Source organism: Cervus canadensis, chromosome 5 (assembly GCF_019320065.1).
Source record: "Cervus canadensis isolate Bull #8, Minnesota chromosome 5, ASM1932006v1, whole genome shotgun sequence".
In the NCBI taxonomy this organism is placed as follows: Eukaryota; Metazoa; Chordata; class Mammalia; order Artiodactyla; family Cervidae; genus Cervus; species Cervus canadensis.
The window spans coordinates 57,988,329-58,003,560 of NC_057390.1; the positions used below are offsets into that span (position 1 = coordinate 57,988,329).

General features: G+C 36.3%; 1 protein-coding gene across 7 annotated transcripts in view; it reads left to right on the plus strand.

Annotated features, from left to right (window-relative positions):
- EHBP1 (EH domain binding protein 1) overlaps positions 1-15,232 on the plus strand; it is a 427,094-nt gene that overhangs the window by 260,320 nt on the left and 151,542 nt on the right. For all 7 annotated transcript variants that reach the window (XM_043468858.1, XM_043468857.1, XM_043468863.1 and 4 more), the window contains one exon: positions 1,518-1,707. In XM_043468858.1, the coding sequence (XP_043324793.1) occupies positions 1,518-1,707 (190 nt within the window). The remainder of the gene's footprint in view (positions 1-1,517; positions 1,708-15,232) is intronic.

Genomic DNA, 15,232 nt, shown 5'->3' on the forward strand with positions numbered 1-15,232 from the left:
CTGAGCGACTTTCACTTTCTTTTAACTTCTTTCAACTGGATAAATATCTACTCATAGAGTTAACAGGAAAGGAAGGTTTTCTGTCTGGACCTAAACTCTAGGTAGAGAAGAAAAGAGAACTTCTCTAGGAAGTTATAAGCATAAACATACCCTCATGTGGATTTGATGTTATGTTGGCAGGATAGTCCAGGAACACCGCCCCCACCCCCGCCCCCTGCCCAAGCCAAGAAAATAAGATACTTGGCAAATCCAAGCATGAAACACTCTGAACAGCTCTCCCAGCTCAGACTACATAGGATTTCCTCAATAAGTCCTGAACTCACAATCTGGGATTACAAAATACACAAGGAAATCATTTATTAAGAGAAGAGTCAAGACCAGGATTATAAATGCAAGGAATTCAAATGATAGATTTATCAGATAGAGACTATAAAATAAATATGTACAAATGATTAATGACTCAAATCTCTGTACCTAAGGTATTATATACAAGCCATATAAGGAAATATGCTTATGAAATTAAAATTCATGGAGAATTGAACATTAAATTAGACACAATGAAACGAGAAAAGGTTAACTGGATCTTGTGAAGAATGTGAAGGAGTTATTCAGAATGTAGAACAGGAGATATATAAATTTGTAAAAATATGTAGGAAAGAGGTAATTCAACATAATTTGATATGATTTGCTAGTGAAAAGAATAGAGAAAATAACAAAGAGGCTATCAAAGGCATAGTGGCTGATGATTTTTCAGAACTACTGAAACACATGAGTCTCCAGACTCAGGAAAATTCAAGAAGTCTGAAGCCAGATAAATTAAAAAAAATACACACTTAGACATGTTGTAGTAAGATTGCTCAAAACCAGACATAAGGAGATCTTAACAACAACCAGAAATGAGATAAATTACAAAAGAGCAGTACTAAGCCAACAGTGGGCTACTGTTTCAAAGCACTGAGGTGAATTAACTAACAACTAGAATAAATTACCCAGCTAAACTATCATTTAAGTATGAGACTAGAATAAAGACGTTTTCAGTGCCTGGGAGAATTTGCTATTAAAAGAGCTTCACTGAATGAACTTCTAAAGGATAGTCCCTAATAAGTGAATTTTAACACAGAGGAAGAGATGAAATGCAAGGGAAAAAATGTTTGGTGAGAGGAGCATTAAAAAATAAATAAATGTTTCCTCATCTTATTTCCTTTTCTGTGGATGTGGAGAATACATAGGATTTACTTTCATTACAAACATTTTCCCAACGTCTGTATATAGTGGAGCTGAGTATGACTTTGTATTTTAAAGATTTTAAAATATTTCTTAAAAGGGAAGATTTTATTGTTAATGATTCACAAAACAAAAGATTAATTGTGACTATTTCCAAATTGTAAGTTATCATTGGTTTGGGTTTTTCCTTATTTTCAGTATGTTCTAGTTTTATAAATAAAGATATTACAGTATTTTAGTTGGGAATAAACTATTTTTATAAAGATATGTAACAGTAATTCCTCTTCATTTAGATCAAATCCTTTTTATGAACCTAAACCAACTCCTCCTGCAAACAATTTGCTAAGTCCAGTTCAAGAACTGGAAACTGAAAGGCGAGTAAAAAGAAAAGCCCCAGCCCCACCAGCCATCTCACCAAAGACGGGAGGAGTAAATGAAAACACAGGTGTTTCTGCAGGAAGAGATTTCTCCACTTCTCCTAAGGTAGGAGTTTAATCTTATTAAAATATGTATTAATGTTTGCTTATTTTCAAATTAAGAAAAGTCATGGTTAGCTATTAATACTTTGATGATATAAAAGCAAAATAAAAGTAAATCAATTATACTGCAACATTGTATATACATTTGGAAGTCTATAAATTTATAGTATGTTATAGATTGGATTGTCTGGGTTAAGATTTGCTTTTTAAATGCTGTTTTGAAATCAGAGGGAGAAAAGCAGTATAATTGTAGGATTGGTGCTTTGCAAAAAGGATCTATTCTAAAGCAGCTAGTTGTGATAGACAGCTTACTCTAATACGGAGGAAAGAATAGAAATCATATTTTTGAGAAATGTACCAGAAAGATTGACACCCAGTGCAGAGAAATACTTTCCTGAAGAATTTCAATACTGTCCCTTTGATTTATGTCAGATTACAATTGTGGCCTTATTGTCATTCTTTTTAGAAATGTTAATGGATAATAACTTCATGGAAAAGTAAAGTGCAGTCTTAGAACAAAGTCTAAAGCTTCTAAATGGTTTGACTGCAAATAGTATATCTTTCATCTTAAAGGTAGAGATGTTGGATTTAGCAAGTTTTTTAAGGTAAATAACTCATGACAGTACTCATGAGTGTTTTGTTGTTGTTACCATATGACATTATTTAATTCTCACAGGTAGTTAGGGGGGAAAAGAGATGAACTTGAATTCAGAAGGATAAAGGTCACAGGTTCCCCAGCCAACAGACAGGATTGGAACTGGCATATTCATTAATTACGTGCTCTCTGGACCATATTCCATCTCAGATGCCTGGGCTGCTGCTTTTCTCAAGGGCATCAAGTTTCAGTAGTTTCTGTTGTATTTTATAGTTCTTTCCGTGCCTTTCATTAAATGCCAGAGTTCTGAAATAGTTTGTTTGCTTTTATTTTCGTTGTTTGAGGGGGAGTGAGTTCACTGAGGTCCTCACTCTGCCATTCTATAAGTCAGTCTCCAGGTGTGTGTTTTTATATCAGGTGTGTTTAACTGTGTGTAACTTTAGGAGGAGAAACTAGGACTAAATTCTGTCTTGCTATTGGCTAGGGAAGTTGGGAGTGGAGTCTATAAATGAAGGCAATAGAAAATAGAAATATAAAGCAAAAGAGATGGTCAATTCCTATACCCATGAGAGCAAAAATAAAGGCAGCAATTGAGGCACTGGTCAAAATAAAAAAGCTGTTTAGATTCTTTATCCTTTATAACCATCAAGAATACCTACAACTGTCCTGTTTCCATGAATCTCTCTCTATTCTTGTTGCCTACTCTCTCCCTGTCCCCCTTCTGTAGGCCATTGAAGTTTGAAGCTAATCACAAAATCCTAATCTCTTCATAGGTGAATGGAAAGGAATTGAACAGTACCGTATTGTGTGCCAGGCAATGTTCTATAAGTTCATTTGATCCACAAAACAACCTGAGAAGTAAATACCATTATTTCCTTTTTACACTGAGAAACTGAACCTTAGTTAAGTAACTTGCTCAAAGTGATAAAACTGGTATTGACAGTGCCAGGATTAAAATTCAGGTTTTTTGAGTCTAAAACCCACGTTTCCCATTGTGCCTTTCTACCTCTGGAGAGGTATTTCCAGTTTCAACTTAGAACTCTAAATACATTTTTCCATAGAAATATTATTACTCATGGTGATTGAATTCTATTGTAGTGAAGTATAACATCGCTATTTTTTATGTTGTTTTGAAGGTAGTGTTCCGTTGTAGACATATTATGGAATAAATGATCTTTATGGGGAAAATTGAGCATTTTACCACCATGCTTCTCTTGGAAAATGCCTCATCATGTTCAGATACACAATCAGTTGTATTCACAGTAACCTTCTGCTGATCTGGAAGTTAGTTTGGATAACTCAACTGTGTGAAACACAACTATGAAAGATTAATTTTAAAAAAGATTGCTGATATTATTATTAAATGAGAAAAAACAAAGTGTATAACTGTATAGTATGATAACTTTTGTATGTATAAAGTTTTATTTAAAAGGCTTTATTCACACACATATGTATACATAGACAGACATGCATGCTCCTGTACATTATGGAAGGACTCACAAGTAACTTTGAGGAGAAAGATCTTGAGGGGATGGTGGGTATGTACAAGATTGAAGGAGGCATTTCTTTTCCTTTTTCCCCTTTCTATGTTGTTTAAATATTTGAATTTTATAAAATGTTTTTCTTCTCTCTTTGTTATACTCAGAGGCTATTGAGTAATGAGATCATGGATCTTTTTTATTGTTGCCTTTTGTACAAGATACCAGATGACATTTCCCCCCAGAATTCATCCCTCAAAATAGAGAAAGTTACTCCCAGGTTTGACCAGCAGTATTAGCTTGGTGGTGGCCTGGGTTTCCATCAGACACCTCAGTGTTGTGCACTGGGAACCAAGCATAGAGGCTTAAGAATAGAAAACGTGATCTTCTGTTCCGTTTCCATAGCACAAATCTTTTTATTTTGTATATTTATGTAAGATTTCATTTGAAAAAAAAAAAACTGAACCATTGCCCCCCCCAAAAAAAAAAGTAAGAAAGAAATTGGAAACCACTAACTGCACAGTTATATGTGAGATAAGGAAGAAGATTAGAATCAATGGCATATTGATGATAATCAAAAATGATAAATGATAGCTGAAAAAGAGCAGTGGCATGGGGCTTATTATAGGAATAGACTTGTTTGTATGTGTGTGCATGTATGTGTGTGCATATCCAAGTAGTTCCTGAAGACTTTGTTTGCAGTATTAAAGCTTAGTAAAATAATGACCATTTTGACAACCTTGAGTCAAAATGAAAGAGTCTTATTATGCTTCATATACAATGTTCTGTTTAGGAAAGCAGGACACTGTGTTTTATATCAAAATATTTATACTAAAATTAGTGTTTTGATGCTTAAAACAATATGCTTCTTGGCCAATTATTTACTATATTTTTAAATTGAAAAGGAAGCAATAGTTCAGATAAGCGTTTGGGAAAAGAAAACAGACTCAAAATTTAGTTGAATAATAAAAGAATATTTATACCAAATATCTATATTTTGTTTTGGATAACAAAATGCTAAACTGCACTCAGTAGCAATTGACTGCAGAGGCTAATCACTGTCATAGAATGAGTGCTCAGCCAGATGATTACTTTCCTCCACCTGTAATCTGAAACTACCTATTTTTAAGAAAATTTATGAACAAAAGCCAAGACCAGAATTTAAACAGATAATATGCATATACTTATATTGTAAATAAAATTCAAACTACCCCCCTAAAGGCAGTTAAGAATCCCCCAGTGTCATAAATCTACATAAACTCCTCACTCCAGACCATTGATTTCTGCATTTGTAAAATGAGAAAACTATAACACTTTTTAAGCCAACTTGGTAAAAAAGACCAATGTTTAGGGAAGTAACCTGACATTTAAAACACAAGCATCCAGTAAAATAAAATGATAAATTAGGCTCAATGGTGGCTGATCACCATTTACTGACTATGAATTTAAGTTAATACATATATAACTCTGAACTCCTAGATATGATTTATGCAACAGTATAAAATACAAGTCAGATAATAAGAGCTTAGGTACATAAATGACCTTGTTGCCAAATACATCACAAAGGTATTTTACTAAGCACTGTATACCTAATTCTGTAAAAACCACAATATAAATAGCTAATTGTAGGTGACAAAGAATTTTTAAAAATTCAACTTGCATTTATGATAACGTGGAGAAGCTTCCCCCCGACCCACCTCTGCACGTTGGATGGTGAAATAAGCCTGATCATGTGGAGAAGGGCTCCCTCAAAGAGCCTGATTAGTTGAATTCCAGTGATTAGCAATGAAACACTGTCCACTTACTCCATCTCTGAAAGTGGAAACGTTATTCATATCTAAAGGCTCAGCTAAGTGACTCAAGCCTTCACTCATATTATTACCTCTTTCTCAAATGCTCTTATAGAGACCCAAGTTTTACACTTGTATGTTTTTGAGTACTTACAATTTGCAGAAACTGTAAGAAGCCCAGGTTATACCGAAGTCAGGATTACATACAACAGTCTCTTTGATTGATCCTTGCAGCAAATTCAAACCACAAAACAAACATGCTTTTCAGTTTTTATACATCAGTTCAGTTCAGTCCAGTCGCTCAGTCATGTCTGGCTCTGCGACCCAATGAATCGCAGCATGCCAGGCCTCCCTGTCCATCACCAACTCCCGGAGTTTACCCAGACTCACACCCATCGAGTCAGTGATGCCATCCAGCCATCTCATCCTCTGTTGTCCCCTTCTCCTCCTGTACCCAGTCCCTCCCAGCATCAAGGTCTTTTCCAATGAGTCAACTCTTCACATGAGGTGGCCAAAGTATTGGAGTTTCAGCTTCAGCATCTGTCCTTCCAATGAACACCCAGGACTGATCTCCTTTAGGTTGGACTGGTTGGATCTCCTTGCAGTCCAAAGGACTCTCAAGAGTCTTCTCCAACACCACAGTTCAGAAGCATCAATTCTTCAGCACTCAGCTTTCTTCACAGTCCAACTCTCACATCAAACTATTAATTTCCTCATATGTAAGTTGAAAGTACCTTATAACTTCGAAGGAAAATCATTAAAAGGAATGAAGATCAAAATTTAATTGAATACAATGATAAATGTGTAGTTGTTTTGTAAAATAAAAAGCCAAACTGCATTCAATGATGGCTTGCAGAGGGCGCATGGGGATAAGCTTAAGTTACTGGTAAAGTTTTTATTTCCTGGAATACCTTACTTACCAGAATACCTTGTTCCTCAATAATACAGAATAAACGAGGCACTGCTTTATGTATCACCTGGTCTGTTGGTTAGTATTCTTTTGGTTATCACTAATAGAAGGAAGCCATTTTGTTAAATGGTTTTTTTTTTTTTTCCTTAAGAAAAAGGATAACTTGTTTAGAAAACACAAGGAAATTTTTGCAGAACCAAAGGCAAAAGATACAACTGGGACTGAGTTGTAAACATCAACTGTATTGCTTGTCTCTTTGGAATGCCTTCAATTTTCTCTTTACTTTTTTAATGATAAATTAATCTCCCTGCAAAATAGTTTATGTCCTGGAATTTCTTATCTCTCCAGTACATAGCCACTCTTCTTTCAGTGTAGCTGACTTTAGCTGAAGCTTAAGAACAAATGACATTTGTTGACAAAATGACTACAGCAGCTACTTTTTCTTAATATGAATGAGGAGCCTCTCAGAATTGTTATTTACTAAACATAAAAATCTCCAGTTAGTGCAGTTTCAGTTGGAATTAGGATTATCTGCCGGCAGTAGAAACACTTGATGACATTTAAATAAAAGAAACATGTATTTCTGTTTTTACCAGTGTTGATGGTCTAGTGCTGACAGGGTAGCCTGAAAGCCATCAGGGACCCAGTCTCCTATTGTGCCAATCCACCATCCTCAGTATAGACTTCCAGCTGGTAGCCCAAGATGGCTGCTTGAACCATAGTTGATATGCCCATTCCAGTCAACAAGAAGAAAGGGGGAAGATAGCCACACCTGCCTCTAGCAAAGGAGACAGAAAAATGAATCTTTATTCTGGTCAATTGCATTACCCAGCTAAACCTCAAGGGTTCTATTACTAAGGAAGATAAGTAAAATGGATATTAGGGAACAGTTAGCAGGCTGTGCCATAGATAAAATATGAGTTTTATAGTGGAGATGCAAATAAACCCAAACCTTGGTGTCTCTTCTGTGAGAAAACATGAATGATGACCACTGAAAATAGTCATTCAGAATGACATTTGAAAATCAAGCAATGTAAACTTTAGAGGAAAATCATCAGAATATTTTGCCACTGAGCATAAAGAAGTCTAGAAACAGACTACAAAACAAAACAAAACAGTCTACAAAAACAAACAGAAACCACACACAAAAAACCCAGGCTATCAAAAGTTGAGTAGTATTTTCTTCAAAGTCAGTTTACTACATTTGTGCAAGGTGGTCTGAGAAGATATTGTAGTTTTCAGACCATAGCATTATTGGCGAAGTTGTTGAGAAACTATTTTTTTGACACCTACAATGTCAATTCTAAAATATATTTGGATAGGTGCACTGCAGAGCCTTGACTAGAACATGGCAAGAGAGGCTTCTAGGACACTAAATATAAGAACTCACTTCTCACGTGGGTGGAAATGAAGACTGCATCTGCACCACCTTAAAAGTGAATGCCCATTATACAGAGTGAAGCAAGCCAGAAAGATAAAGACCAATACAGTATACTAACGCATATATATGGAATTTAGAAAGATGGTAACGATAACCCTATATGCAAAACAGAAAAAGAGACATAGATGTACAGAACAGAATTTTGGACTCTGTGGGAGAAGGCGAGGGTGGGATGTTTAGAGAGAACAGCATCGAAACATGTATATTATCTAGGGTGAAACAGATCACTAGCCCAGGCTGGATGCGTGAGACAAGTGCTCGGGCCTGGTACACTGGGAAGACCCAGAGGAATCGGGTGGAGAGGGAGGTGGGAGGGGGGATCGGGATGGGGAATACTTGTAAATCCATGGCTGATTCATGTCAATTTATGGCAAAAACCACTACAATATTGTAAAGTAATTAACCTCCAACTAATAAAAATAAATGAAAAAAAAAAAAAGTGAATGCCTCCTTAAATCTTGTGCCCTAGGCACTCCTTGCCCAGTTGTGTCTGACTCTTTGTGATGCTCTGATGGCATGACCATGACGTAGCCCGCCAGGCTCCTCTGTCCATGGGATTTCCCAGGCAAGAATAGTGGAGTTAGTTGCCATTTCCTCCTCCAGGGGATCTTCCTGACCCAGGGATTGAACCCATGTTTCTTGCATTGGCAGGTGGATTCTCCACCACCTAGCCACCTGGGAAGCCGGCCCTAGGCACTACCTTGCTTCAACTCTAATCTCAGCCCTGGTGCACAAATGGGGCAAATCTGACAAACAAATTTATACTAACAGTAACCCACTTAAAAGACCTTTGCAGTCTAAACCAGGAGCCACAGCACTGAAACCATCTCTAAGAATTTGCGTTTTGATTTTTTCTGACTGTATTTAGTGGAAGAGGTAAAATGTTACATTTTGCTTATAGAAATAAACCATTACTAGAAAAGACCCTGATGCTGGGAGGGATTGGGGGCAGGAGAAGAAGGGGACAACAGAGGATGAGATGGCTGGATGGCATCACCGACTTGGTGGACGTGAGTTTGAGTAAACTCAACTCCCATCTGGGAGTTGGTGATGGACAGGGAGGCCTGGCATGCTGCGATTCATGGGGTTGCAAAGAGTCGGACATAACTGAGTGACTGAACTGAACTGAACTGAGGATGCTTGCATTTTGAAACAAATTTTGTAGAGCAATTAAGTGTGATTTTTTAAAAGGTTACTGTTTTATATCAGTATATTCTGGAGTAACTGAGTAGGTGCCTGTGATAGTTTTCCAGCTGAGAATTAAAAAAAAAAAAATGCCACCATATAGAAAAAGAACCTGAATAAGGTAAATAAATTATTTGAACACCTTAATGACAATGACTCATAAGTTTGGCTTAGTTGCTGAAAGCTCTATAAAGGCTTAGGAATTAACAATAAATGATAAATTGAGTGTTATTAATGTATATTAGCAGAATCATTTTAGGGTACATCACTGATGATAAAAGCACTGATTAGCTCACCTTTACTGCATGAAGAACATATTTAAAGTATTTGAGCAGATTCATATAGAACCTTCTCAGTTCCCAGTATTGGGTAAATTTCACCCCATCATAATGAGAAACAAAAAGAAAAAAGAAAAGACCTACAGCAGCATGCATTGCAGGGCAAGGTCTAGGGTGAGGCAGGAATGGCAACTAGGGTGCAAATTTTAAGGGGCCTCTAACTTGCAGGTTCATGCAAGTGCAAACATGGCACTTGTTTAAACCCAAGATTTTCCAGACAAAGATACTGGAGTGGGTTGCCAACTTCTTCCTCCAGGGAATCTTCCCAACCCAAGGATCAAACCCGCTTCTCCTATCTCTCCTGCATTACAGGCAGATTCTTTACCGTGGAGCTATCTGAAGCCTTTGTGATTCCTGATATACTATCGTAGCAAGTAAATAGGACTATCATAAGTATACTTGCCAAAGAATTAAAATGAGATCTAGTCAAACCACTGGTTGTAATAACTACCAATTTACAAGAAATACTCAGGGGAAGAATGGAATGTATGAAATACTTAGGGGTAAAATGCATCCAGTCCCATCACTTCATGACAAGTATGAAGGGCAAAAGTGGAAGCAGTGACAAATTTTCTTTTCTTAGGCTTCAAAATCACTACGGATGGTGACTACAGCCAGGATAATAAAATATGTTTGCTCCTTGGAAGGAAACCTATGACAAACCTAGACAGTATATTAAAAAACAGAGGCATCACTTTGCTATAGACAAAGGTCCATATTGTCAAAGCTGTGGTTTTTCCAGTAGTCATGTATGAATGTGAGAGCTGGACCATAAAGAAAGCTGAGCACCAAAGAATTGATGCTTTTGAATTGTGGTGCTGGAGAAGACTCTTGAAAGTCTCTTGGACAGCAGGGAGATCAAACCAGTCAATCCTAAAGGAAATCAACCCTGAACATTCATTGGAAAGAGAATGCTGAAGTTCCAATGCTTTGGCCACCTAGTTCAAAGAGCCAACTCATTGGAAAAGACTCTGATACTGGGAAAGATTGAGGGCAAGAGGAGAAGGGGGCGGCAGAGGATGAGATCGTTAGGTAGTGTCACCTATTTAATGACCATAAATCAGAGTCAACTCTGGAAGTTAGTGAAGGACTGGGAAGCCTGGCGTGCTCATTTCATGAGGTTGCAAAGAGTCGGCTATGCCTTAGCGACTAAGCAGCAACAACAGAATGGAATGAGGGAGAATTTTAGTAACTTTTGAACTTGCATCCACTTAATTACATATTATCAAAATAGAAGTAACTTTTAAAAACCTACAGGAAGAAACTAGTAGTCCGTATCATATTAAGCAATTATATAGCACATCTCTCTATATAATTGATGGAATAGGCCAAGTTAAGAAATCAGTAAGATTTAAAGACTCAACAATTTTAGCCTCATAAAATACTATACCATCGGATTAATTTATTAATGGAAAATGATTATATTTTAGGCTCCAAAGTAAATTGTCAACACATTTCAGAAGGTAGGATTATGTTCTCTGTCCAAAGTGCAATTAATCTAGAAATCAGTTTAAAAGAAAAAAATGAACAGTATTTATAAAGCAATCATCAATCAGTTAAAAATAAATATAATAAAAAATATTTAGAACAAATCCATATATTTGAAAATTAATATATATTCTTTCAATTAATCTATAGGTCAAAGAAGAAATCTTAACAAGATAAACTGTAAATCCAGTGAAAATGTTTGGTTTCACTACTTGTTGTGTTGATGAGGGATTTATATAATCAAGTTGAATTCCTGTAGTTGTTTCTGAGATGGTTTTATGTTTACTTAAACTTCTTGCTTGGCACTGTTTTTTAATATAAGTCCCAGCTTGAAAGTCTTGAAGAACAAGCCTGACATGTTTGAACTTGGAGAAGAGTCTCAAACAATCACGTACAGTTGAGTTAATGGAGCAACTAGATACCATAAAACGGCTTTAATATTCCTTTCACTGTCTGTTTCCATGGCAAGAGTTTCCATTCAAACAAGAGTTTAGGACATATTTTCAATGGGAGTGAGTATTCTTTAACCAATTCTTATACAGAAGGCTAATTTACTGTGGGATATGTAAACTCTTTAACACCTGGATTAAGAGTTGTAGTCTAAGAATTAATATATACAATATATATTGAGTTCATTAGTGCCATTTTCATTAAGGCTGTGTGAACATTTCCTTTGCAAACTTGCATGTTGTTAGATCATTATATTAGATCTTAAATTTGTAACCCAGGAATCTTTTGTATCCTTAAAAAAAACAAAAACAAAAAAGTAAACAACTTCTAATAGCGTTCGACATAGTGCCGCTGCAGAAAGAAGACTTTGAAGTTAAATAAACCCCTCTAATAATGATCTTTTTGGGAAGCAAAGCCAATAATTGAAAATACAATGTTAATAAATTAATAACTTTTTGGAAATGTAAACTTATAAAGTATCTGATACTTCAATAAGTAATTTGTAGTATGTACTTTACAGTAAAATGTATTTCTGTTCTAGTACTAAATTCTAAGGTTTGGGATCATTCTTATGCCCAGATGCCTCAAGAAGCTCAATAAATAATTGTTTATCTGTACAACATCATAATTTCTAATTCTCGGATGTAATAATTGGGGTTAAAATCCTAAAACTATTTCTCCACCCTTCTCCCAAGAGCAGTAAATGCTATTGCAGGCAAAACTCTTTAGTGTTTATTTACCTCTTAACCTGCTTTGGAAAACAGGTTTTAGCATAGCTGGAGTTTTTTTTTTTAAACAAGGACTATCCACATTTAATGTCTTATAATAAACGTCATAGGTAATTTAAACAGAAAAACCTCATGTAATTGAGTGATTAGTATAAGCACAGAGTTTATTTTTACTTTTAATAGAAAGCAGTTTATTCTTTCAGGTACTCACAATAACTTGCATTATTAAACAGAGATCTTCATTTGGTCTGACTTCAATGAGTTAAATATCTAAGTAATATGCACTTAAGATTTTCACACAGGGTAAAAACTTTTTTCTATCATGTATTGTTCCCCTTATATATATTTCTTTAAAACGTTAATATTTCTTATTTATTTAGTGAAACTTCACTTTATATAGCAGATCTTACCTTTATTTCGGCCCACACTGTTCTCACAAATTTATAATTGACTAAAATAAAATCTTTTGAATATAAAGTTATTTTACTTATTCACTATTTTCCCCCCAAAAAAGTGTGCTTCTTGTAGAACACCTTTAAATTTTTTTGGAAAGAGAAAACTACTTCAAAGCACATCACTGCTTAATACAAGTTCAGATACCATGTCCTACCCATTACCAGTTCTATAGTAATAGTATTTGAATGATGATGCTTTGGAGTATACCTAACCAAGATGTTCCTGTACATTTATTACTTTTGAAAATACTAATTCAGACACATGAGAACTTTATAATTTCTATGAGCAGTAACCATGACTTTGATAAACATTAGCCATAAAAAGAGATTCATGGAAATTTTTAAAAGATATTTTTCAATAGAAGTGTCATTTTTTATCTGACTCTGAAGTGAAGCTTTTAGTTACTCTGAAGGAAGCATCAAAAGTAGTCTTACACCAATTCTTAGCTTCCTAACACCTTAAAAGAAGCCAAAGCTAAATGAACATTATAAGGTTTGCTAAATAATTTAAAATAAAATTTTAATTCGACACTCAAAATTTTATTCATCATATAAGACACCATTGATAACCTGAGTATTTTCATTTTAAAAATGTTCTCATGCATGTACATTTGTATAATGTGTTTGAAGGGCATGAGATGCAAGAGTGCTATAAAATAGAAACTGAAAATTTCTCAAGAGTTAAGTCAGTTCAGTTCAGTTACTCAGTCCTGTCCTACTTTTTGGAACCCCATGGACTGTAGCACACCAGGCCTCCCTGTCCGTTGCCGACTCCCAGAGTTTACTCAATCTCATGTCCATTGAGTCAGTGATGCCAACCAACCATCTCATCCTCTGTCATCCCCTTCTCCTCCTGCCTTCAGTCTTTCCCAGCATCAGGGTCTTTTCCAGTGAGTCAGTTCTTCGCTTCAGGTGGCCAAAGTGTTGGAGTTTCAGCTTCAGAATCAGTCCTTCCAATGAATATTCAGGACTGATCTCCTTTAGGATGGACTGGTTGGATATCCTTGCAGTCCAAGGGACTATCAAGAGTCTTCTCCAACACCACAGTTCAAAAGCATCAATTCTTCTGCCCTCAGCTTGCTTTATAGTCCAACTCTCATACCTGTACGTGACTACTGGAAAAACCATAGCTTTGACTAGATGGACTTTTGTGGGTAATGTCTCTGCTTTTTAATATGCTGTCTACCTTGGTCATAAATTTTCTTCCCAAGAAGCAAGTGTCTTTTAACTTCATGGCTGCAGGCCCCATCTGCAGTGATTTTGGAGCTCCCAAAAATAAAGCCTGTCACTGATTACACTGTTTCCCCATCTATCTGCCATGAAGTGATGTGACTGGATTCCATGATCTTAGTTTTCTGAATGTTGACATTTAAGCCAACTTTTTCACTCTCCTCTTTCACTTTCATCAAGAGGTTCTTTAGTTCTTCTTCACTTTCTGCCATAAGGGTGGTGCCATCTGCATATGTGAGGTTATTGATATTTCTCCTGGCAATCTTTATTGCAGCTTGTGCTTCCTCCAGCCCAGTGTTTCTCATGATGTACTCTGCATATAAGTTAAATAAACAGGGTGACAATATACAGCCTTGACATACCCCTTCCCCTATTTGGAACCAGTCTGTTGTTCCATGTCCAGTTCTAACTGTTGCTTCCTGACCTGCATACAGGTTTCTCAAGAGGCAGGTCAGGTGGTCTGGTATTCCCATCTCTTTCAGAATTTTCCACAGTTTGTTGTAGTCCACACAGTCAAAGGCTTTGACATAGTCAATAAAGCAGAAGTATGTATTTTTCTGGAACTCCCTTGCTTTTTCGCTGATCCAACAGATGTTGGCAATTTGATCTCTGGTTCCTCTGCCTTTTCTAAATCCAGCTTGAACATCTGGAAGTTCACGGTTCACGTACTTTTGTTTTTTTGTTTATTTTTTTGCATCTGGATTTTATTATTTATTATTTTCTTTACAGTATTGTATTGGTTTTGCCATACATTGACATGAATCCGCCTTGGCATTGAAACGTGGAAGTTATCATATGTGAAACAAATCACCAGTCTAGGTTCAATGCATGATACAGGGTGCTCAGGGCTGGTGCACTGGGATGAACCAGAGGGATGGGATGGGGAGGGAAATGGGAGGGGTGTTGAGGATGGGAAACACATGTATACCCATGGTGGTTCATGTACTTTTGAAGCCTGGCTTGGAGAATTTTGAGCATTACTTTACTAGCACGTGAGATAAGTGCAGTTGTGTGGTAGTTTGAACATTCTTTAGCACTGCCTTTCTTTGGGATTGGAATGAAAACTGACCTTTTCCAGTCCTGTGGCCACTGCTGAGTTTTCCAAATTTGCTGGCATATTGAGAGCAGCACTTTCACAGCATTATCTTTTACGATTTGAAATAGCTCAACTGGAATTCCATCACTTCCACTAGCTTTGTTCGTGTGATGCTTCCTAAGGTCCGCTTGACGTCACATTCCAGGATGTCTGGCTCTAGGTTGGAGATCACACCATGGTGATTATCTGGGTCTTGAAGATCTTTTTTGTATAGTTCTTCGGTGTATTTTTGCCACCTCCTCTTAATATCTTCTGCTTCTGTTGGGTCCATACCACTTCTGTCCTTTATTGTGCCCATCTTTGCATGAAATGTTCCCTTGGTATCGTTAATTTTCTTGAAGAGAT